Source organism: Danio rerio, chromosome 5 (assembly GCF_049306965.1).
Source record: "Danio rerio strain Tuebingen ecotype United States chromosome 5, GRCz12tu, whole genome shotgun sequence".
NCBI classification, from domain to species: domain Eukaryota; kingdom Metazoa; phylum Chordata; class Actinopteri; order Cypriniformes; family Danionidae; genus Danio; species Danio rerio.
The window spans coordinates 31,409,407-31,433,727 of NC_133180.1; the positions used below are offsets into that span (position 1 = coordinate 31,409,407).

A 24,321-nucleotide genomic window follows, 5' to 3' on the forward strand; every position below is an offset into this window, starting at 1 on the left:
CTTCGTGATGAATGGGGAACCATCACGAATATGAATGAGTGTACAGAATGTGAACTTGAGTCTGGTTAGAGTGGCGCACTGCAGCTGATTACACAGATCAGTCTGAAAGAAAAAAATCACAAATGGTCCTAAAGCACACAGGAGGCTTTGCTCATTTTAAAAGCCTTAAGCCAGACACACTTTTACCATCTATCCTTAGCATCGGTGCTAAACAGGCCATAAGCTGTTTAATTAGGTTGAGCATCTTTGTCTATCAAACACACACTCGTCTGCAGAAACGTCTTGTACATAACCAACACATTGCATTACACTCTACGGTCCATGTCCTATTCAGTGCTCGCAAATGAGCGAATGTGTTTCAAGGTGGCATGAAAATTAAGAGTAATTTTTAAACTAGCAATTAATTTAGCATGTCAGTCTGAATTAGCAAGCCTATAAGCTTCTAATTGCATTAGTGGTAAAGATAATGAGTTCATAATGGGAGTGCTGTGTTCTGCGATTTACCTGTATTCTTCTGTATTGATGTATTGGGTTTGTTTTTTTCTTTTTTACTCTTGTAATATCTTATCGTTTTGCTTATATATAAAATATTTTTTTTCTTATTGGTCATTTACAACATTCTGCAATCAAATATTTGATAAAAAGTCAAGCTGCACAAATGTTACAGCGTGCAACATTTAGGTTCTGGATGAAAAGTAAAACTGCATGCATTTTTGACAGAAATATATGTAATAATAACTGATCAACTTTAATAACAGACCCTACTGTCTGAGACTTTAATAAAAAAAATATATATTACTTTTTTTAATAACATTGTTTGAGCTAAAAAATTTTTTATCTTGTGATCTCTAGAAATGTGATTTTTTTTTCTATAGACAAACTATATACAAACACACTATACTATCCTATAACCCTACATATGAACTTCCCAGAAAACCAACAAAAAATATATTTTTTTAAAGTTATTTACTTAAAGAAAACAGATTTTAAAGCCATTTCTTTGATTACACACAAAGTGTTTACATTGTTATACCCATGTCATTGTATGTGTGTCCTCATAAACATTCAAGCACATACATATGTATACATTTAGTGAAGAATGATGAAAGTGCAAATTTACACAGCTAAAGGCAAAACTAATACTTTTTCTTGTTTTTAATAAAAAAAAAAAAAAAAAAAAAAAAAATATATATATATATATATATATATATATATACTGTATATATATATATATATATATATATATATATATATATATATATATATATATATATATATATATATATATATATATATATATATATATATATATAGGTCAATATTTTAGCCCACTTAAGATATATTTTCATTGGCTAGAAAACAAACCACTATTGTCCAATGACTTGCCTATCAAGGTAAGCATTTAAATAGCATTTTAAGCTTATTGCAACTTGCTGTAACTGAAGGATGCTGGCAACGGAGTTGAGGATCCAATGGCAGTGTCTTTATTAATGCTAAAGACAGGCAGACAGGCAAGGTTCAATCATAGGACCAAACAGAATCATCAATGGCAATCCAAAATCATGGTCAATAAACAGGCAAGGGGTCAGTTTGGGCTGCTAAATCAAAAATCAGTAAACAAAGCAAAGATCAAACACAAAAATCAAGGCTAGGAAAACACGTTGTAATGGTTACAGATAACAACAAGACTCAGCACTGTGCGTGTGCTAGTGCGGTTTATTCATAGTCCATGTAATCCGTTCATCATGATCTTCCGGGTGTGTGATTGTAATCAATGTAAAGCATGAACTGGTGTGTGTGTGGTGCAAGACAGGATTTGTAGTACATGTGGTGGCAGAATTGTAGTCTGAGTGAAAATGAAGTTTCTCCAACGATCTGCAGTAACTAGATCGCTGGTGACTGTAACACTTGTAAAATGTAATGTAATGTCTTCATGGCAAAGACAAAAAAAATAGTTACTTGAAAAATAGTTATTAAAGTTGGTATTGTTAAAAATATGTTGAAAAATTTTTATCTTCAAACAGGACTTGTGATATATTTGAAAAAATTCTCAACAAAAATAATTAGATCTAGTACATTTCATGTCCTCATATTTATTTGATTAATAAAAAGGCCTTGACTGTTCATATTGCTGTTCTGTTGTACTACAGAGTTCATTTTTTATCAGTGAAGTATGGTTGGATGCCTCCATTATGTTGAAAGCATGATTTTGTGAACGAGTTAGAACTTATCCTCAGGGCTTTTTTAGAGATGGGAGAACTGTCTGTTCCCTTCTGCTACTCACTATCTTTCTTTCTATATTAATGAGAAAAGATAAAAAGTGTGGCATCTTACTTATTTTGCCTCTATATTTAATGAAGCGTTCTTTTAGCATAAGTTTGTGTTATTTTTATTCCCTAAAAGCACAATTTAGCTGAGTTTTTTGGTGTGTAGGGTGCTATTCTTAGCTTTGACCTTTGTATCGGTCTCTAGCGTTTGAGGAGGAATTGCAAATAAGCTGACTGCACTAAAACGTGCGCAGAATGACTTCATTCATAATCAGACAGCATGAATATCTTGAGGCCTGCCGCACACTATATCTTATGCTTTTCATCTGCTGGAGTACTCTAGTTTCAGTTCAGTTTTGCTCTCCATTGTTGCATAATTTTGGCTTTTGATCACTTTACGTAGTTTGAAACTGCAAGCTTTGGTTGTGGATGTTGGATTCATTCAGGTGTTGGATATGATGTGCAAGCTTAAATGTTTTATTCAGATTTTTTTTAACTCTGTGATTTGTGTCAATTGCAGTTATTTTATAATAATACTATCATCTTGTGGGCCTCAGTTTAAGAACTGATCAAGAGTTTGAAAAAGTAAATCTGAGGAACATACATGTAATATCTCTGTTTCACTGTTGTATTATGTGTTTTTTGCTTTGAATGAAAGGAAACTGGAAAGATAAGCTAAGCATATAATATTAACATTTCAAGATTGGGTGCATTTCAACATTTTTATCTCCAGACTAGGATCAACAAACTCATATCTTTCATTTTCTCTTATGTCCTTCTAGACCAGGGATGGGCAAACGGTCCTGGAGAGTTTAGCCCCAACCCTAATCAAACAGGCCTGCCTATAGATTACTAGTGATCTTCAAGTCACTGATTTGCATGTTTGGGTGTGTTTGATTAATGTTGGAGCAAAACTCACCGGCCCATTTTTTACTTTTGTTAGCTAGAAGTCTTTATTCATTTAAAGCAGGGGTCACCAATCTTGGCCTTGAAGGTCTGGTGTCCCTGCAAAGTTTTTTTTTTCACTTTTAATTGATAGGACAGTAGGAGAGTAAAGTAGTAGGTGATAGGAAAGTGTTGGGAGCAGAGAGAAAGGGAAGAATTGGCATAGATCACGAGGCGGGAATTAAACTCAGGTCACCATGAGTACCAGAGTGCCATGTCTTGATGCATTTACCACTTCGCCAGTATTTTCAACCGGTGGGCCTCAGTGATCCTGCAGGTGGACTGCGAGATAGCTTAAAATTAACTTATATATTATGCTATAATTATTTGATTTCATTATTAAATGTCATATTAAAATAATCAAAGTAAAAGCCTTTCCTGTTTTCTCTGATTGATTACTTCAGACAGCAAAAACAGCCTCATTGATAAATACAGACAAAACTGTGGCCTAAACTTACTACATTCTCAGCAAAACATCACGCAATTGTAAAGGTAATGAAAATTACGCTCTCTTTGTGTGAACACTTTAAATGTCCACATAGTTGTCCAAATGAATGTCCTGCGAGGGTTTTATAACGGACACGCGCATATACAGAGATCTATCGAGGCTCGGTGGTGTTTCAGTACTGAACAGCTGTTCCTGTCAGCTAACTCCAATAATATCTAACTGCAAACCCAACTGCCTTCAGATCGATTTGTTTTAACAGATTTAGAGTGTTGTTACTGTATATTAATTTTATTTATTTTAATTGATATGAATAGTAGTTCAGTAGATAAATAGTCAGTCCAATTCAAAGCAGAAGCTTTTTTTTCTCCTGTTGTTCTGTCAGGTTTGTTTATTGAAGAAAAGGCCCAAATACTCTGCAGTTGTAAAGAATAACTGGTCAAAAATGAAAAATTCTGCTAATTTCCATCTGTGCATGAAAAAAAATATTATAATATATATATACTATAATATAATATAATATAATATATAATATAATATTATAATATATATAATATTATAATATATAAATATTTATATATATATATATATATATATATATATATATATATATATATATATATATATATATATATATATATATATATATATATATAAATAACGTTTCACTTTTTATAAAATGCTGTAGAAAAATAAGAGAATAATAGTAGAAGGCAAAATAAAATTGTGTTGCTAATAAAAAAGGTTTAAAATAAGCATTTTCTCAGACAATCAGTTTAAGAGAAAATGTCAGACAGGTAGACCTTCAAAATATTTTCGCAGAACAGATGAGCCTCGAAGTAAACAAGGTTGAGAACCCCTATGCTACGCCATTGGCCCCAATGTCCCTGCTAAGTTTATCTCCAGCTTGGCTCAACACACCTGCTTGGAAGTTTCAACTATAGTAAAGTAGACTTCCATTCATTCGCACGTGAATGTGTTAGATGAAAACGCAAGGTCGTGCGGCAAATTTCTCACTTTGCTGCGTTGGAAATTTCAAGCTTCGTGAACTCTAAGCTGCGAAATTGCATCACATGATTGCGTGAGACCAATCTAGGATCAAAACATGACCTCTCTAGACAGAAATTTAAAACATGGTCTAATCGCTTGTTTTTTTAGGGTGCTTTCACACCTGTGAATCGATTCAGTTGTTCCGAAAGAGGGATTCAAACTGTTACATTGTTGCTCTTTGTTCTTGGTGCGGTTCGCTTTCACACTGCAAAGTTTCTAAATGGACCAAAAGAGCTAAAATAAGTCACGTTTGAGTAAACTCTCCTCACATTGGTCAGAGTTTCAGCTGTCAGGGGAGGTGATGGTTTGTTGGTGTTTGACAAGGTGCACGCGACGTGTCTGAAGAGCGAGGAAGGATGCAGTGGGAAAGGGTGAGAAGGGTGCGCAACGTATTTGAGGACCGGGAGGGAGACGCGTGATTTCCGGGAGATTATCACTCGTTTGCGGGCATCCTGGAGTCTCTGAGTATTTGCAGGAGACCCCCGAAACTTCCGGGAAGACTTGGGGTGTCTGTTGAATGTCCTTCCGCCCTACTAATAATTCTCTTTATATAGCCGTATACCTATTAAATATCCATAAAACACTATGATATAACCGGGTTCGGACCGTATCGCTTTCTCACTAAAACCGCTCCGCTCCAGAGTTTGTTTCAATCGAGCCGAGACCACCTCATTCAAGCAATCTCGGAACGGTTGTTTTGGCGCGGATCCGAGTGCAACTTGTGGTTTCACATATGCCAAACGAACCGTGCCAACTGGGCAAACAAGACAGGTTCTGAAACAAAAGTCTAGGTGTGAAAGCACCCTTAATGTCTAAATTCCACCCCTTTTCGCTGTGCTGTATGACAAGATTTCACAAACTCAAACTCTAGTGTGACCGCAGCTTGAGACCCTGATTAGCTTGTTCAGGTCAACTTGATTAGGGTTATACCTAACTTCTGCAATTTAATTTTGTTATTAATTATTCAACCTCATGTAATTCCAATTTCTTAAGATCTTTTTTTCATCTTCAAATGATGCAATCCACCAGCAACCATGGCCACCATTGACTCTAGCCACCTCAATCACAATCCCATAATTACTAATCACCTGCACCTGTGTGCACCTCATTACCTGGACTATCTAAACTCCCTTCACTCAAATCACCCATGCCTAGTCTACCGGTCACCTCACTGAAACTATAGCCAGACCACCCAAATCTCTCTGCGCCCCTTTGAGTTCTCCTCCTGTGAGTTCCTTGTGTTTCCATTATCTCCTGTGAATGCCTCTCAGATGTCTACTGTGTCTTCGTTATCTACCTTGTTGTCCCTCTGTTTAAGCTACCATCTACGAACTGAATTAAGGCTTCCTGTCTATTGTCTTCTGAATATTGTGACCGTACTAAATTCTCTGCGAGTCTTTAAAAGTACATCAGTGTGTTCCACAGAACAGAAAGTCCTACAACCTGCAAAATCATTACAGGATATTCATTTTTGAATGAGCTATCCCTTTAGTGTACTTTTACTCTTAGCACTGTTTAAATGCATAACAAGGGTATTGAATTAAAGTTCAGACAGTTTGTGCTCATAAGCTGCTTAATATGGACTTAATATAACTAACTAAGCAAATAGCCAAATAACGTGACATGTCTAAATAACCAAACAAAAATGAATGTGTGGCACAGCAGCTGTTTGCTTAAGCTTGAAAATGTCCCTAAAATTACCAGTGTTTTTATTTTTTTGTTTCTTTGGCTCACTGGGTGTTTTAACAGTTTCATGGAAAAGAAATCACCACATTGATTTTCCTGCTGAGTATAAGGAACCTTTATATCCTGTCTACACCCTAGAGTTTCCTGTCAGATCTCCACTGTTCTGTTGATTCTGACAGTGTTTTCTCATTCCGTCATGCCAGAATTAGCTTTGGTTTGCTTGACCCAGTACATTTCTGTTAGTTTATCAGAGTTTAACATCCAGTGTGAAAAGGTCTCATCAGTAGAGTTTGTCGTTTTTAATCCAATGCAAATACTAATATTGAATGCTGGTTTGTTCTCGCTTGAGTTCACGCCTAGAACTCTGACATATTTTCTGTTTTCATTTCAGGGTCCTGATTTTATTAGCATTTTAATTTGTGCACACATTGAAATGGCTGTCAATAAGACAGAGAATCTTCACCGTTTAATGCTGAAATTGAATGGGTGGATGGGTAAATTCGTCAAATGCTGAGATGTTTCCCTTAAACTGGATAAAGACCTTCCTGTCAAAGGTTAGTCGGGGTCACTTGTGATTAGAAAAGCTCCAGTGATCAATATTTCTCATTGAACACATCCATGGTTAGTGATTTTGGGGCATTTGAGACCTTCAGCTCTTCTAAAGGAAAACACCTCTTAATTATAGGCTACTTTTTTTGGAGATCTTTGGCCATTGCTGCTGGTTGGTATATCAAGTTTGTGCAGTTTATCAGCATGTATATGTAGAAGTGTTATGGTATTAGGAAAATATTATATTGAATTACAAGTTTGATATGACCACATCTGAAAAATAGTGGAGGACCAAGAAAAAACTGCTGCTGCTGCAGGGAAAGTGTGTAATCCAGTTTGTCCTGAACAAGAGTTATGGTTTATATTAAGGGCTATAAATTTACCAGCCTGATCTCACGAGAAAACGTAAGTATTTTACGTTTTGCCAGTTTAGTGGCTAATTCAAACGAATTTGTACGAGTTCAGTCGTACGAAATGGTACGATTTTAAAAAGGAGGCGTGGCACCTGACCCCACCCCTAACCCCAACCGTCATTGGGGGATAAGCAAATCGTACTAAATTGTACGAATTAAATCGTACGAATTCATACGATTAGCCACTAAATGAAAAAGTTACGAATTGCTGTGAGATTGTGTTGTCATATGTAGGGCTAGACAGAATCTGCTATTTATGCATTTTCATATTAGTCAATAATATTACTGAAAATAATATATATTTGTATTTGTGTATTTTACAGAAATGCAAATTTACACACATGCACAAGTAAGGCTAAAAATCAGTGAATTTCTGTGCACACAGATTCCGTGTGGGCCTACTCATATGGCTAGTATGTATAGTTTAAAGCGATTTGTCTGGTCATATACTCTGAAATACACATCTTGCCTTTTAACAGATCATTTCTCTCATTACATACAGTATATTTCACAGATGTGTTCACCTCAAAATATTCAGTTTTGAAAATATAACCGGATATATTTAGCAGTGACAGACACTGCCATGCACATGCTTGCTAAACAGGCAGAATACAATAACATATAATTCAATAATTCTGACTAAAATATACAACATGCCAACTGCAGAAAAAATAAGTAATTGTAAAGTACTTTTGTGATGACTGATCCAAAAATAGCTTGACTTTTCTTTGAAAAGTTTTGTTTTTAGATTTTAATCTTTCAGTGTTATAATGCCATGAGATTTGAACCCTTTTTTGCACATAAATTGTAGCACTGACTACTTCAACCCAGGCTTATTCTGAAAACATACCTCTATTTACATTTCTGGAAACTGTCAAATACGTCCCAGAAGCTACGTTGTTTTTTGCAGTTTTTCAGAAACCAAATTTCTTCCTCGAGCGGCATTCGCGCCTGCTGTTCTCGCGTAAATTCACCAGAGGCCACTGACTGACTGACTGACTGACTGACTGACTGACCAATTGACTGACCCACCCTTCCCCTTCCCTAAACCCAACCAATAGTATCTTAAAAAGCACAGATTGACCCACCCACTTCCCTGCACCCAACCAGCAATTTTAAAAAGCAATTTAGAAAAAAAAAAGCCCTCGTCTGAGTTTTACCAGGTTTACCACATTCTCACCCTGTTTATTTAACTTTTTTGGCTTACCTTTTTTCTGTAATGATTCTTTACCGGACTTAAACTCCGTTGTTGTTGTCATCACCTCTCTGCATCTCAAGTGCACCAATGTACATGGCAATCTAACTTGACAAACTAGTTGCAGCCAGAAAGCTGTACATCTGGAGGTAAGCAGTCAGCTGGTAAGCGTGGAAAAGAAAGGTGCCATACCGCCCCGTAGCGTTCGTTTTAAAGAAGAAATGCAGCCATACATACTTTTGGCTACATAATTCATGATCTCCAGACACATATATAGAGCTACGTTTTCAGAATGAGCTTATGTTGGTCTATGTTGGTCTATGAGCTTTTATTGGTTGCATACATCACATTTGTTTTCATATCCTTCAATATTAACAATGTTTCATTGGCCAACATAGGTCAGTATGCAAAAAAAAGGTTTTTTTTTTTTAAATCCAAATATAAAATGTAGAAGTATATCTCAGTATCGACATAGGATTTTTGGCCATATCGCTAAAACCTATTGTAATGATGCTTTTGTTCTTTGTAAGATGTAAGCTAGTTAGTTTTTAGGAAATTAGGTAATTTTATACTCAGCTGTGGCTACGGTAGCAGATATTTGTGAATTTTCTCGATTTGCTATCATAGGCTTTTCAAGTCATGTGGTGAGCAAATATCGCTTTTTTCCCCATCTGTAAAATGTATGAATGTGGCAACTGTTGCTTGGCATATTTTCTCATATTTTCAGCAACAGTGTTTCTTGTCTTGTCAACACGCTGCTGACCTTCTCCATCTACATTCTTCTTCTCCGGAGTCACAGAAAGCGTTGCCGGGCAACAGAGGTGCAGTGTGTGCCTCTCTAAACAATGCTGGACTTCATCCAGTCCCCCAGATCCGGGTCTGACTCTTATACTGATACCCGATGAAAATAAAACCTTTTGCTGAACCCCCACCCTCCCTCTGCGTGACTCTGAGAAAGAGGAAGAGAGAGGGGTTTCCTGCTCTGTAGGAGTGAAAGTCTCCTTTCTGTCCCCTCAGGTATGTGCTAATGGGGCTCCGGGACATTAGAGCTTATTCATGTGCTGTAGAAGCACATATCTGGGATTGGGTGTCCTGCTTACAATCTGTTGAAGGACAGGTTTTGAGTCAGTAATGGTGAGATTATGTTTTGAAAGATATCTCCCATGTTGCTCACAAGGCTCCATTATTTTAATCAAAAGACAACAATGAATATGTTACTTTTACATTTGGCCAACCAGTGAATATATAAAACAAAAACAATAAAAGCAACCTAAATTGCATAGAATGTATACAGTATTTTTGATCAGTTCTTGATTTTCCTGAGAATCATGCTTTTGCCATGCTCTATGATTGCAGCTATAGGAAGGTGTGATGAAATAATATACATTAAATAAATATAAATATAGTTATAAAAATTATTTAAAAATATATATGGGCAAGGTAAAATACATAAAAAAATAAATAAACATTTATTTATTGTATTGAGTACTTTTCCCTGCACCTTATATTTTTTTTCTAATCAAAATGACTGAGCATATGCTTTTTTTATTTACAAAAGTCATCCAATAAAATTCCAAAATTTAAATGATTGAAAAAAATAAATAGCAGATACAAAAACAGAATTTAGTATTAACTCTTGATCAATCATTCTGTTGCGTTTAAATGTTTGATTCTGTTTTTTTTAACTAAAAATAATTGAATTATTATTTTATTATATATTTCACGATTTCCCTCATTTTTAGATTTTCCCTCCACAATCATATTTTTTAAATATAAAATTTTTTTTACATGCATTTACTATGCCTTTAGTGAATAGGAAATCACTTCTGTACATTTAATTTAATGTAGGCACAAAAATGGGACATCACTGACCTATATAGATATTGACCTTATCTCTCTACCGCATGGTGTTGCCATATGGCAACATGATATTTATGTTTATTTTCCTGCCACTGTTAAGGACCAACATTCAAAAATTTTTGTCGGAAAGAGAAGACCTTAGTGTAACCAATGGTGTGCTTTGGTTAAGTCACATGACATGCGGTGTTTTTCTGTGGCACAATTTCTGACAGACTAGCATTTATTGTGAGTAGTTGCTGAATGCAAATGTAAACGTCAATTAAAACAAAGGATCAACTCATGTCGATCCAAAATTAAATCTGAAACATTACCTCCAGCAAGTTATGATGACATATTCACAACTCAAAAAAGTTTTTATCAAATTAGTTTCTTGTAAATCGATCAAATTTTTGTGTTGCCAAATGGCAGCACTGTGCAATAGTGGAATGTGCAATATTGCAATGAGTTAGCTATAGCTAGCAAGGTCAGTTGTGATTTTTTAAGTTGTAACAATAACAACATGAATGCTAATTATATCATTTTGATTAGTCATATGTAAACAGCATTTGCGTTATGGATAAAATCTCATTTTAATAGCAATACTTTTGATAAGATATAAATACAGGGAACAGTGTATTAGGGAGGACTACCATGTTCTATGATAAGTAAAAGAAGAAAAGAACAGAAATGGCTCATCCTGCAGATGAAAATGAGGATGAGATGAGTTTTAGTGACCATGAGAATGATGCAGATTGGACATCTAATAAGAGCAGTAATGGAGACTCAGAGGCATGTAGGACAGGTGTAGCATAGTATATAGTATAATATATAAATATTGTTAGCTAATAGCTAAGTTATTCTGTTGCATATGGATATATTAGACCTGTTATTTATTTGTTATAATTCTTACTGGAGGAAATGTTTATACCTACTGTATGTTGTATACATGATAATACAATATTAGGTTTGTTTTCAGTAATATTCAGCAAACAGAATAAAATAAATGAAAGTTGTTGAAATATGAGTTGTTGGAAAGTATGTAGAAGATGTCATTTATAAGTTCTGTGTTTAGGATTGTAATACTGCAACACAAATTTAATCATTTACAAAATATTAATTATAAGGAAAGTTATAAATTTATATAAATTTAAATAAATTGGATCCACTGTTGGATGTTGTTGCCATATGGCAACATATCATCAAGTACCTTAAAAAATACATTTTCGACAATTTTGTTTTACAACACTTCAAGTTTAGCCATTCTAAGAAAAGAAAAACAGTAAAATATTTTTTTTACAGATCTGTCATAAAGAGTGCAGTAGAGGGATATTCTAAAATACAGATGTGCGCTCATTCATGCGATTGATTTGAGAACTTTAGAACTTTAGAACCAGATTTAGAACTAGAAATTTAGAATTAGATTCAGTTGCTTTTAGGAGGAATGATATAGTAAACGGCAGAAAACTGTCAAACTGTCAAATTTGCTCTACAAACAAGTGTGTTCAGGACTATATAAACAAAGCAGAATAATATAATAAGAAAATATCAATTTGCAACATCATTTGCTGATTTTAATGTCTAAAAATTATTCGAAGTGTATCAGACCAGATGTCTCGACCAAATGATATTCAGGCTGCGCCTGCTCATTAACAAAAAATAAGGTCAATAAATTCAAATTATGATTTTTTTTTTATTTTTATGTAATGATACAAAAGGCAAAATAATAATAAATTGTATGTATGTATGTATGTATGCATGTATGCATGTATGCATGTATGTATGTATGTATGTATATATATATATATATATATATATATATATATATATATATATATATATATATATATATATATATATTTTTTTTTTTTTTTTTTTTTTTTTTTACAATACATTATTCATCTTGTGTTGAACCTCAGGTTAAATAAAGACAACATATTTCCCAGCTTTGATTAAATAAGTTTATTTTGATCAGTTACATATAGGGTTATATCCCTGTGGGGGCATCACAGTAAACGTCCTAGATACTTTTCTTCTTTATAATCACAACTTGCTCTAAAAAATAAAATCACCTTTTAATTTCTGCTTAACATCAGAAATAGGTTCATTTTTACAGAATTCTTGTATGACAAGAAAATGTGCAATCTGAAAAACTCAACGCTCACGGTTCAGCAATAAAAACGGTTTCATAAAACAGCATCGGGTTTTGTTGATAAAAGAAACTTGGCCTCACAAATACTGAGCCAAGCATTCATCCGATCTGGATCACCGCGAGCGTTGCCTTTCAGCAGACAAATAAACAATATTCATTTAATCATTGACAGCATGTAAAATAACTTTGAAAAGCTAGTAGCCAGGCAGTGAACGGGTAATAATCCCTCAAAGCTAGCACTTACAAAATGCCAGTGTAGAACTATTGGATAGACAGTAAGAGAAAACCCCCTGATCAGCACATCATTCACACACCCAGTTGCTTGTGCAAAATAAATCAGGTTAAAGTATCAGTTCATTGGTCTAACAAACATGTCGGTACGCAACACGTGTATGTAAATCATGCTGTGTGTGCATTTGTGTGTGTGTGCGTAAAGCAGTAACATAATTGGCTCCTGTGAAAACAGCTTTCTGAGATGAACAACTGAGAGACTCTTCAAATGGTGATAAGGAGGCATTTTCAAACACAAAAAACAGAACTGTACATAATAACTATGACATTATTTTCCCGTCTTATCAGCAAGGGTAGCAAATAAACAAAAACATAATAAATACATTGCATCAAAGCAGTTTACATTATATTAAAATTGCTGCATAATATAGTTTATCTTTATAGTGTTTATATATAAAACTCATATTTGTAAAAAGAAAGAAAAAGAGACATCTGTAAAAGAATAATAATAATACAAAAGCTTCATTAAGATCAATTTGCATGTGTAAACGCATTGGATTGGACAGAATCACATTCAAAGGCTTTTTACCTGGCACGAAGAAAGCTAAGAGGATATGACTGGAAAATAGGGACGGTAATTTCACATGACGTGTCAAGTCAGACCTTCAAAACACGGATTAGCTTTTTTTCCACTTTAAATCTATAGGCAAGGTGCTTTTTTCAAGGTGGGAAAAAGCATCGGCTTCTCTCTGAGAACAGATTTACACTTGAACGGCTTTAGACAGATTTGGTAACAACAGGTTGCTGAAAAGTGACAGTGGTGTGTGTGTGTGTGTGTGCTGAGAAAATCTTGCTAAATATGAGAATATACAAATTATTGCCACTGTCAAAGCTGTCATGTCCATTAATGACGCATCTTCTTTTAAATTGCATATATTACAAACTATATCCTAACATAAATCTGCACAGGCCAATAATAGCGCAAACTCAATATTTTCTGCAATTTTACCCACCAATTGTATCTCTTCATATTCAAGACTCCTCGGTGAAAAGCAAAGTGCTTTTCTTAGCGAACGCAATATATAGTATTCAAATATCTGTCCTCTGTTTATCAAAAAAAGTTCACAAAAAATTCACAGAATCCACAAAAAAGCAATCCAGACATAGCTTAACCTCTGAGTTCTCCCTTTTTTGAAAACGGATGGATTGCAGTGTAGCTAATTAACTTGGCCACGGTACGCTATCATCCTTTCCCTCTCTTCTTTTCCAGTAAAGGGATATGTAAAACCAAATAAGCAAGGTAAGCCAACATACAAAGACTTTCATTCTTCCAGACTGAGCTTGCGAATCTTATCCGCAGTTAAAATGAAGGTTTGCCTGGCTGAGTGGGAAACCCAGCACTGCAGAAAGAATTCCTCGCCGAAAAACACTAGATAAGTGTATTGATAACCTTGGCTTTGTTCACCTGTTAACAATTTCTTTTTTGGAGTACTTCTGCTCTCCTTTCAGGACGTACTATGCGATATATCCTGGCAGCCTGTTTCAGTATGAAAGCATTTACATGTTGATCCTTCATTATAAAAAGATAATATTTACAATCCAGTGTCCCTTTCAGCTCTAGTTTATGAAGTCCCTCCAGTTTCCATAGTAAAAACACACAGAGGAGAAAAGATGAGCGGTTTCAACAGTCTCAGGTGTCATGCGAGGTTGCATGATGTCACTGCCACTGCATTAAAAATGTGCTAAGTGCTAAGAAAGAAAAGAACGGAAAATACATTTCTTAATAGGAAAACAGAGAGGATCTTTATGAAAGAAAAGTGACCGGGGACCAGACCCGTGCTTCTGCCGGATTTCTTTAAGGCAGGGCTCACCGTGTTGCTTATTTTTGTTGGGGCGCTGATGTGATGCAAGTCCTTCAGTTCTTGAATGATTTTGGTGTGTTGGCGAGCCCCTGTTGGCTTCTGAGCATCATTGGTACTGGTCCCCGTTAGGAATGTGATGCTATGGCACTTGGTGCAGATCGACAGGCAGAGTGACAGGACGGTAGTGAGTGTCCGTGCTGCGTTCAGTAGTATGGCACCTATCTGAGCTCACATGGCTCTTTATATACATCCTTAATAGCTGCACACCAGCTGCTGATTGGCTGACGGGCTTACCGGGGCAAGCAAGGTGCGGCTCAAATACCGAACAGCCTTCGTGGAACGAAAAAGCAGAAATGACGATGATGGCGAGTGTGCGTATATGAGATAGCTGCTAGTTTGATTCCTTCTAATTTTATTTCCCTCCACTTGCCCGCGTTTTCATTCCACTTTTGTCCCATTGCAGAAGCCTCTTCTCATTTGGTAACCTGAACGAAAGGAAAAAACAAAGAAGGGTCAGCCTGTGAGGGTTTGTTGTTGGTAAATTAAAAATTGAAGCAATAACATCCTAGTCTCTAGCTTCCCTACTGGATGTTTCATTTTAATTATTATAACTCGGTATACCCACTGAGCCATCTGTCTGGGGCTGCTGGTGAGGTAAACCACACACACTTTATACACACATGCTTCGTCCCAGCTCTGTAAGCTTCCCACAGCTGCCCTGCTGACATCACAATATGTGTCTGTCACAGATTTGACAGTTATTTTGTGCAGTTTTATATGAGAGAGAGAGGGGATGACGAAAACAACAGTGCTGTAAGATGATATCTGGCTCATGCTACTAAAAATGTTAAATACTAGGTTATTATGCTTAGATAATCACATCAGTGACGTTTACAGGACATTCAGGGTCTTGTTTGGGATTTGTGTATCGTGATGCCAAAAATAATCTGGTCTAGAAGCTTCTTTACTCAACAAATCTTTTTTTATTTATTGTTAACACACTGATAGACAGTATAAATTCAGTAATGCTCTATTCAGATTAATAATAATAGCTACTGATATATAATATAATATTGAATATAATAATGACACATGATACACAATGGAATACCTTCCACATTGTTTTGTTGGTGAATGATTAAAAAAAAGCATTTGACAGCCAATCAGAATCCATAAATTTTCTGTCACAACCTAAACCAGACTTTAATTTTGATGGAAGGAGGTTCGGTTTCTGTGTGTAAATGATGTGACACTATATTTTGGCATATTAAATGATAAATTGCCGGTGAAGTGATTTCTGGGTAGCTCTGGAGATGAAGTTAACGTGTTTATGACCTCATATAATGGAGGCAGCAGGCATAAACGTACTAAACTAAATTGCACTATTAATGCACACAGACATACAGGACAGTCTGTGGTACAATATTTGCCAAATTGTGTGTCAATCTGCATTATGCATCTATTTCTATTCCCGTATTTTAGACATCATCTGGTTTAATGATTTGGTTACGCATTTTTTAGGGCAAACATAATTCATCATCGATTATAAGAGGTTTACTTAAAATGAGGACAAGCTTAAGTGTTGTTGTTTTTATGCTACTATACAATTTACCACTCATATAGCACCAGTCTATTTAACTTGTCCTCCATCTGCTTTATAATCCAAGGTCTATTTCTCCAATGCTTTCTCTTTCATCTTTCATTCGCTCTATCTACTATCTTCCCATTGGCTTGGTTGCAGGCCCTTTCTGTCTGAAATCTTTGGCCCTCATCAAGGATAATGTCACAATAGTGATTATTCCTGCACTCCCTCTGTCACATCACAGAGCCTCCTCATAATTCCTTTCCTAATAGCGCATGTGTGGGCGCCTGTCTCTTATGCAACTCTGCGGGTTTTCTCTCCACTTTGTGCTTTGACCCCTATTGATTAGAGAACTTTTCCCATTTATATAAGTGACTGAGGCAATATGTCATGGCATCACATGCTCATTTATGCTAATTTATGTGCCTCTGACAGACCAAACCTCAAGGCTACGGTTTACACTTCGTCTAACCGGAGAGAGATTTTATTGATTCGCTGCTGAAGTGCAGTCGGTTCAGGCTGTTAACCTAATAAAGGGTGGTAGTTTTGCTAATAAGAAAGTGTTGGCTGCAGACGAGTAGGACAGCTAACTTGGGACACCCTGTCTTCAGAACCAAAATACATGACCAGTCACAAGCCACCTTCCTAAGCCAGTATACTAAAGAAACTATTAGACAAAAGTAATGAAAATAAATGTTTTTATGTATCAGACTGTTAATGATATTTTATATAATATTTTAAGTATTTAACTGTAATATGAACTGAATTTTACTGTAGGATAATTATGCAGTGTGCTACTGTATTTTAAAACTGCATTGTGTAAAATATTGTATATTTTACAGTAAAAATTTACAATACTGTATATACATACCCAGCAAGGTAATTGGTGATGTAAATATAAATACAGTATTTTTGCTGGAACTGATTTACACTGTTACTGGCAAACTGCAGCTTGTAAGTTACTGTAGAATCTGAAGATACTGTAGAATCTACAGGAAATTGTTAACAAGGTAATCAGTTAATCTCAGTAAAAAAAACTCACTTTTTTAGTTATACAAAGTTTAACCTAATATTTTTAGTCAGTTTGACTGATGTAAGTTGAGATGATTAAAAATATTTTGATTCAAATAATAATAAAAATTTAGGCAGCAAGTCTTGTTTTTACAGTGTTGGGGACTAGTTATTTTAAGTGTACTGTTTTACACACATTGTCCTTCATCTAAAAAACTGACAAAAAGAGAAGCCCATTTCCCTTTGTTGTAGATGTTTTCTTTCTCTTTTTGATGCTTCTTTTGGGGCATACAAAGTCATGCTAATTATACAAACATGCTCATAACAGCGAGTGTAAAGGGCTGATAAGAGAAAGAGGGGAAGGAGCCAAGAACAGTGGCTTGAAAGAAGCCAGAATTGAGATTATTAACTGATAAAAAAATAACCTAATCACCCAAAGCATTACTAAAAATGTGTATTGAAATAAATAGGTGAAGCCTCTAGGGCCAAGTGAACCAGTAGCTTGATGTTCAAGGACTTTGAGTAAACACAATGGCTAAAAGTTAAGTGTGTGGCTCTGGGTTTGTCTTAAAGGTGGTATGTTTTTTTCCCCTGCAGTCCTTGAATAGAAAATATGCCTGAACTATTGTATTCTCTCTTTTAAAAAGGTCAACAGGATAACAGTTGTATAAGGGGAATAAGTCTTTGTGTGAGGTTTGCGGGAATTTGAGGTCTTACCTTAACTGTTGACGGCGGCCGGGCAAGCTGGTTTACTCTAGAGAAATAAAAGGAGAAAAAATAATGAGGGAGAAAATAGTTTAGATATGAGTGCAGTGCGTTTCATAATTGTACACGGTACTTATGTGCAAGAAGAAGGCATTTTAAAACTGGGGTTTATTGGAAATTACTATTCTTTTTCAACTAAATATAATAGCTTAGTATATGACTGCTTAATGTCTGTTCACATTTTATTTTGATGCTCTTCAACCCATATAGAAATCTAATGTAGGGAAATATATGAAAAATACATTTATGGTGTACAAGTTCATATTTGAATTTTGTGTATTTAAAATATGTCTTATATGCAAAAAATTTTTTCTAAATATTGCAAAAACGGATGTTTACATATTGTTTTTGGAATTACATTGGAATATGTACTTGTAGACATAATTATGCATATATGTGTCCAAAAATGAAAGTACATATAATACTATAGCTAATATATTTTAATATATATGCACATATTTATAATTCCAATGATTGAAATAAAAAATATACATTGTAAAAAAATGCTGGGTTCCACACAGTTCCTTCATGTTGTTCCAACACAAATTAAGTTAACCTAATCCTTTTTTTTTTTTTTTTTTTTTACAAAATTTTTTATTGAACATAAAACAATTCAGTTGTTGCAAAAACACTTAAGAATTGCATTTTCAACTCATTTTAAAATAGTAGTTTAAAACGTTCAGCAAAAGTCATTTTTTGAGTGTATGTGAACCAGTTATTTTTCCAATATTTTGAAATATACGTTGCATGTATAACATTAGTATATAGTCTGTGTAATCAATCTTTGATCAGCTCCCAGCTGTGTGTGTGTGTAATCATCGGTGAACTAGAACAGGTGTGTGTGAGGTGCATGATGGGATATGTAGTTCATAAACAACTTCATAACAATTTATATTCTAATAACAGCTCGTTGACATGTAGTTGCAAAGCTACTCATAATCATCAACAGAATGTCTGAATGGGAACATCAATATTTGATTTTTGGGAGGGGGGAGTGGGTAGAAAGAAAAACTATTAACTTAATATAAAATAAATATTCTAATCTAAATGAATTCATATTTTGTAAACACAGAGTAAAATGAGGTACAACAGTGGTTTGATTCAGTATTACTGAAGTTGGTGAGCATCCAGATTCTTGATGCGACAAACACTAACAGTTAGTGTCTAGCAGTAGTTTTTATTGTCAGCATTTTCACTTCTTCTTTACGTTTTTGGCCTTGTCTGGCTTTCCTGTAATTTCATTCGCAATTGGAAATCTGAATGGCACTGTGCTTGTGTTCCTCGCTTTTTGCTAGTGCTTTAACACACAGTTCAGAGATGCTTATATCTACAATCCGTCCCTAAGGAGTTCATGCCAACTGATGCCAGGCAGCAAAGAATATGAGACAAATGCGTTTGCATGTGTGTGTATTTTTGCGTGACTGCCTGGGTGAACAATGTTTTCCCTTGCGCTATAAATGGCTCCCTCTAGGCTCAAAACAGCTAACAACCTAGAAATAAAGTACTCTTCAAGCTCAATATATATTCCTTCGCTCCAGTGAACGCCTTTCATTTTGCATGTTGTGTGTATAAATAGAGGAAGACAAAAGGGGAAGCTACATTCAAGCATCAAGATATTTGTGAATAAAGAGCCCGAAACAGCACAGTTAGAATAAATCTGCTATTTTTAGACTGGCTTGAACCTTGTTGTAATGCTTATGAAAAAAAATGTGAGAAGGAGGGTTATGTAAGACTGTTGGTTATGAATGTTTGATGTATAAATGCACAGGCTCATCACAACTCGATGTAAGATTCTAGTTTATGGTGCATCCACAAACATCATTTTAGCAATTGGCAAGCATAATATAGCAGATCATTACATGGCAGCTGTAATTCAGTGGCTATATAAGGCCAGCAGTATGGGAACACTCATAATCTGCAACCAATAGTGGGAGTCAAGTGCTTTAAATGTCTCTAAGGAAACACCTTTACTTTTTCATTTACTTTAAATTTATAGTTTTTTTTTGTTAATTACATTTATTTAAAATTTTATTTAAACATTTTTTTAATTTAGTTTAATGCTGAGTTTTGACTGCATGATTTTCAAAGTAGTCGTCAAATGGATGTTTTCACACTGCATGCCTATCTGGGGTAGCGTTCCGTCGGTTCTGTGTTTACACTGTAGGATGGATCGACGACAGGGGGTTTCACACTGAATTAATTTACAACAGGAAGAATTGCAGACAACTTTGTCCAAGCTACGTCCCACAACCAAACACACACGAGAAGTGACATGGAAACAATGCACAGTCACATAATATATCTTTCATTATTAACTACATTAAAGAAGGCTTTAGTGGGGCAGAAAATGTACCTCTTGCTCACCTAGCTTTTGAATAGAATTAGCAATTTCTCTCCTTCCAAATTTCCGCTAGTTTTTCTTCAATTTCTTGGGTCCAAATAAACTGAAAATGAGCACTTCTAACTTCTCCCCCAACCTCCCACTGGCCTGCCAATACCCATACTACTGGATGCTGCTCTCATTGGCTGTAGGTAATCGCCGATGTTATTTTCAATCTGAACACATTTCACACGGCATGATTTGAATTTAGCACATCAAATATCTCACGGGTGTCGGCGACTCATCAGTGCTTCTCTCAGATTGCGTCCTTGATAGTTAATATTGTGTGATTGTCACATGAATGAGCACTGATTTACCTGTGATTTCAGGCATTTGTCGGCGAGTTCTCAAAAACTGTTGGTGAGTCAAAATCGAGGCTAAAATCATGCAGATTGAATTTGGCATAACTTAATTAGTGGAGTAAAAAAATTTAACTAACTGTTGTATTTGGGTGAAAATGATTTTTGTCATCATACATAATGACAAAATAAATTAATAATGTTTTTTGTCATGTTTGTAAATTCCAAATAACTACATCAGCTTTTGTTTGAAATAAATGTTTCTTTTAAAACTTTTTAAAGTGTTAACCTGAATTTTAATCATAATATAATGATTTTTCTTTTAATAGTAAAGGTGACATTTTCATTATTTTCCAATCATTCTAATTTTTAAAATGAAATCTGTCATTTATTCTTAATTTAAAAGTGAATTTGTATGGTATATTCTACATTTTAATATTTTAAAGTAGTTGTAAATTTAAGTTTTGGTAATACTTTGAAAAATGGTCCATTAGTTAATGTAAGTTACTAACATGATACATTTATTACTGCATTTATTCATGTTTGTTAACGTCAATGTATTGTTATTGTTATTTACTAGTTAATGTTATTTAAGTGAAATAACATAAGTTCATGTTAGTTCAACTAACTCTCAGTGCATTAACTCAGGGGTTCTTTGTTTGATTTTGGAGAAGGCCACTAGGAGACCATCCTCCATGTTCAGCCGTACCCTGTATTTAATTTTACTGTATGCGAGTGCCGTAAAGGTTTACCCTGTTGCCATGAAATCAATTTGCTGCATCTGACCCTATTGCTGTGTACTTATTCTAACAAAATGAGACCCCAGGGGTCACAGTCTAATGGGAAAAAATGTGTTGTTCTATAAATATTTTGTACTTCTGTAGCATATGGACAAAGTGTGCTCATTCTAATAGTTTCATAAAATGAATTAGATTTTTAGAAAAAACCAAATGACCCCCCCTCATTATGCCTCGACCCGCACTTTGGGAACCACTGCATTAACTGATGTTAACAAGTACAACTTTGAATTTTAATAGTGCAATAGTAAATGCTAAGCTATGATTAATAAATGATTTACTAAGTTATTCATACTTATTGTTAGTAAATATATTAACTAACGGAGCACTATTTTCAAATGTTACCAAAGCTTGTCGTTGTTTTTCCTCTTTTTTAGATGTTAAAATACCTTTCCTTATTTTAGTTCGCAGAAACAACTAAGGAAGTAATTCATAAGCAGCACGGTGGTTCTTTATAAACATCACTCTATTTGTTTAAGTATCCAACCATAGCAACTTTGTCTCAACCAATGATATGAGTTTTGGGTGTCGATACTGTTTGCTTAACCAATAATGGAGGCGGAAACTGTTGAAAATAGAGCTCTTAAAATAGCAGGTTATATTATTCTGTTTGCCACTACACTTTGAAACATAGCCACTGTATATTTTTTTGGTTGAGATGTAGCCATCGTTAATATTGATTCATTCAAGACCTGCCATTTTAAGTGCACTATTTGTAGTGATGATATATACCGAGAAAAGGAACATTAAATAGTCCTGCTGAGTAGCTCCTTGTGAGAAATGACTTCAAGGATTATTCTGCCTCTTGTAATAGATGGCGAGACAAAGGGAGAAGCTGTCTCTAAGACCTATCGTGGGAAGATCTTCCCCAGTAATCCAGCAAACCACCCTGCCTAAAAATGTCCCCAAGCAGAGAGGAAGGAAGTCATTTTTGAGTGGCAACACACACAGGAAATCCACTTGATAAAAGACTGCCACAAATAAAGAAAGTGAGTCGCAATGATCGGGAAGTGTGTTTGTCTTTACCTTTTAAGGGTATGGGATTTTTCCCATAACCAAACAAGCATATGTTTTTGATATAGGTCTGTTTAAAATGTCTGTGTGTAAATATACACGTGTAAAGGAGAAGGAATCTGATAAGGGCTTATGTATGGCATGTCAAAATGAAATGACATCTGGATGGAAAAACAGAAGATGGCGTTTGGGTTTATTTGGTGTGTTACTGGAAAAAGTATTTTTTTAAACGTTGTATATTCATAAGCAGTGTTGGGTTTAACAGTTACTAAGTAACAAGATGCTGTGATTACAAAGCTTCTTCAATGATGATCTAAAGTAAGGAATTATTTTTCGTTTTAAGGTAATCTTATAATGTAGTGGTTCTCAACCACCGGGCCGCAGACCGGTACCAGTCCGTGGATCAACCACACAAGAAATTCATTAATTATTTTTGATTTATATCTTATTTAAGTCTGAAGGGTCTTTTATTTAGAAAAATGATTGTAATGTCACTTACATCTCAGTCACTTAAGCACCAAAATTTAACCCACAAGCTGGAAAATTTGTAAGAAACAGACTTCTTTGGAAAGTTTCTTTGCCAAGTGAAAAAGGCCCAGTGAAGGACCCGCAAACTGCCAAGAAATAGATCCGAAACCCATTTGTCAACAAATCAGGTGAAACTGCTGGTGATAGCAAATGACCCTTTACGGGCTGTTCGCATATCACTTTTCTAGAGTTTGTGCAAGTTCGTTATTTCCAATGGAGGTGCGTGGCACCATACTTTACACATTTCGGTAGGCTAATTATCTCACACAAACACAGAACACCCAAACACTGCAGTGCTGTGTAATTTTCTCCATAAATAAAACTTGTATCAGAGTAACAATGTTTTGTCATCCTCAAAAAACAGTTGATGGTCACCTAGCAACCAACAAATCAGCCTTCCCTGGTCCACGGTAAAATTGTCAATCTTTAACAATTTGACAATCTGCGGTGATAAAAGGTTGGGGACCACTGTTATAATGTACTTGCTTTAAACATTGTACATTCATTCATTCATTCATTTTCCGTCGGTTTAGTCTCTCATTTATCAGAGGTCACCACAGCAGAATGAACAGGCATCTATTCCGCCATATGTTTTATGCAGCAGATGCCCTTCCAGCTGCAAACTAGTACTGGGAAACACCCATACACTCTCTTATTCACACTACAGCCAATTTAGTTTCATCAATTTACCTATAGCATATGTTTTTGGGCTGTGGAGGAAACTAGAGCACCCGGTCACATGAGGAGAACACGCAAACTTCACACAGAAATGCCAACTGGCCCAGCCAGGACTCAGACCAATAACCTTCTTGCTGTAAGGCGACAGTGCTAACCACTGAGCCACTGTGTCACCCCCACACTGTACATCAATTCCACAATGCAGATTTAGAGAAACCAAACAAATCTTTTTTTAGAGACACAGATTGTTTTATTTTGTTATAAAATATCTATTTTGAACAATAATTATATTTTATTCAACTAAAAATAAAGTTAAAGGAATTTAAAAAATATATGGCTTATGTAAAATATGGTGTCATTACTTTGCAATGTTTCATGTTTTATACTTCTTTTCTTAAGTATTTCATTTTTCAATAAAGCTTAAGGCCCTGTTTTAACTCAAATTTAAAGGATTAAAAGAGTTTCTACTGTCTGTGCGTTGAGATTTACACATAATGTGTAATCAAATTACTTTTCTGACAAAGTAATTCGAAAATGGATTTAAACACAATTTTAATAATGTAGTTAGCAATTAATAAAGTGACACAGCACTGTTCATAATGGTTCATGATTTCAGTTCTTGATCTACTAAAGCTC

The 24,321-nt window shown here is 35.1% G+C and overlaps 2 protein-coding genes across 6 annotated transcripts in view; one reads left to right on the forward strand and one right to left on the reverse strand.

The window, feature by feature from the left end:
- The window catches only part of ube2g1a (ubiquitin-conjugating enzyme E2G 1a (UBC7 homolog, yeast)), a 215,238-nt gene that overhangs the window by 11,384 nt on the left and 179,533 nt on the right, over nt 1-24,321 (forward strand). Inside the window, exon 3 of one of the 5 annotated variants that reach the window (XM_073949894.1) lies at nt 22,280-22,454. The exons of the other annotated variants lie outside the window; for them this stretch is intronic. The gene's annotated coding sequence lies outside the window, so the exon portion shown is untranslated. The remainder of the gene's footprint in view (nt 1-22,279; nt 22,455-24,321) is intronic. 5 annotated transcript variants of the gene reach the window in all.
- Nucleotides 15,105-24,321, reverse strand: part of spns2 (SPNS lysolipid transporter 2, sphingosine-1-phosphate) — a 117,450-nt gene continuing 108,233 nt past the window's right edge. Inside the window, 2 exon segments of the mRNA NM_001083847.1 lie at nt 15,105-15,116; nt 17,942-17,978. Coding sequence (NP_001077316.1) covers nt 15,105-15,116; nt 17,942-17,978 — 49 coding nt within the window.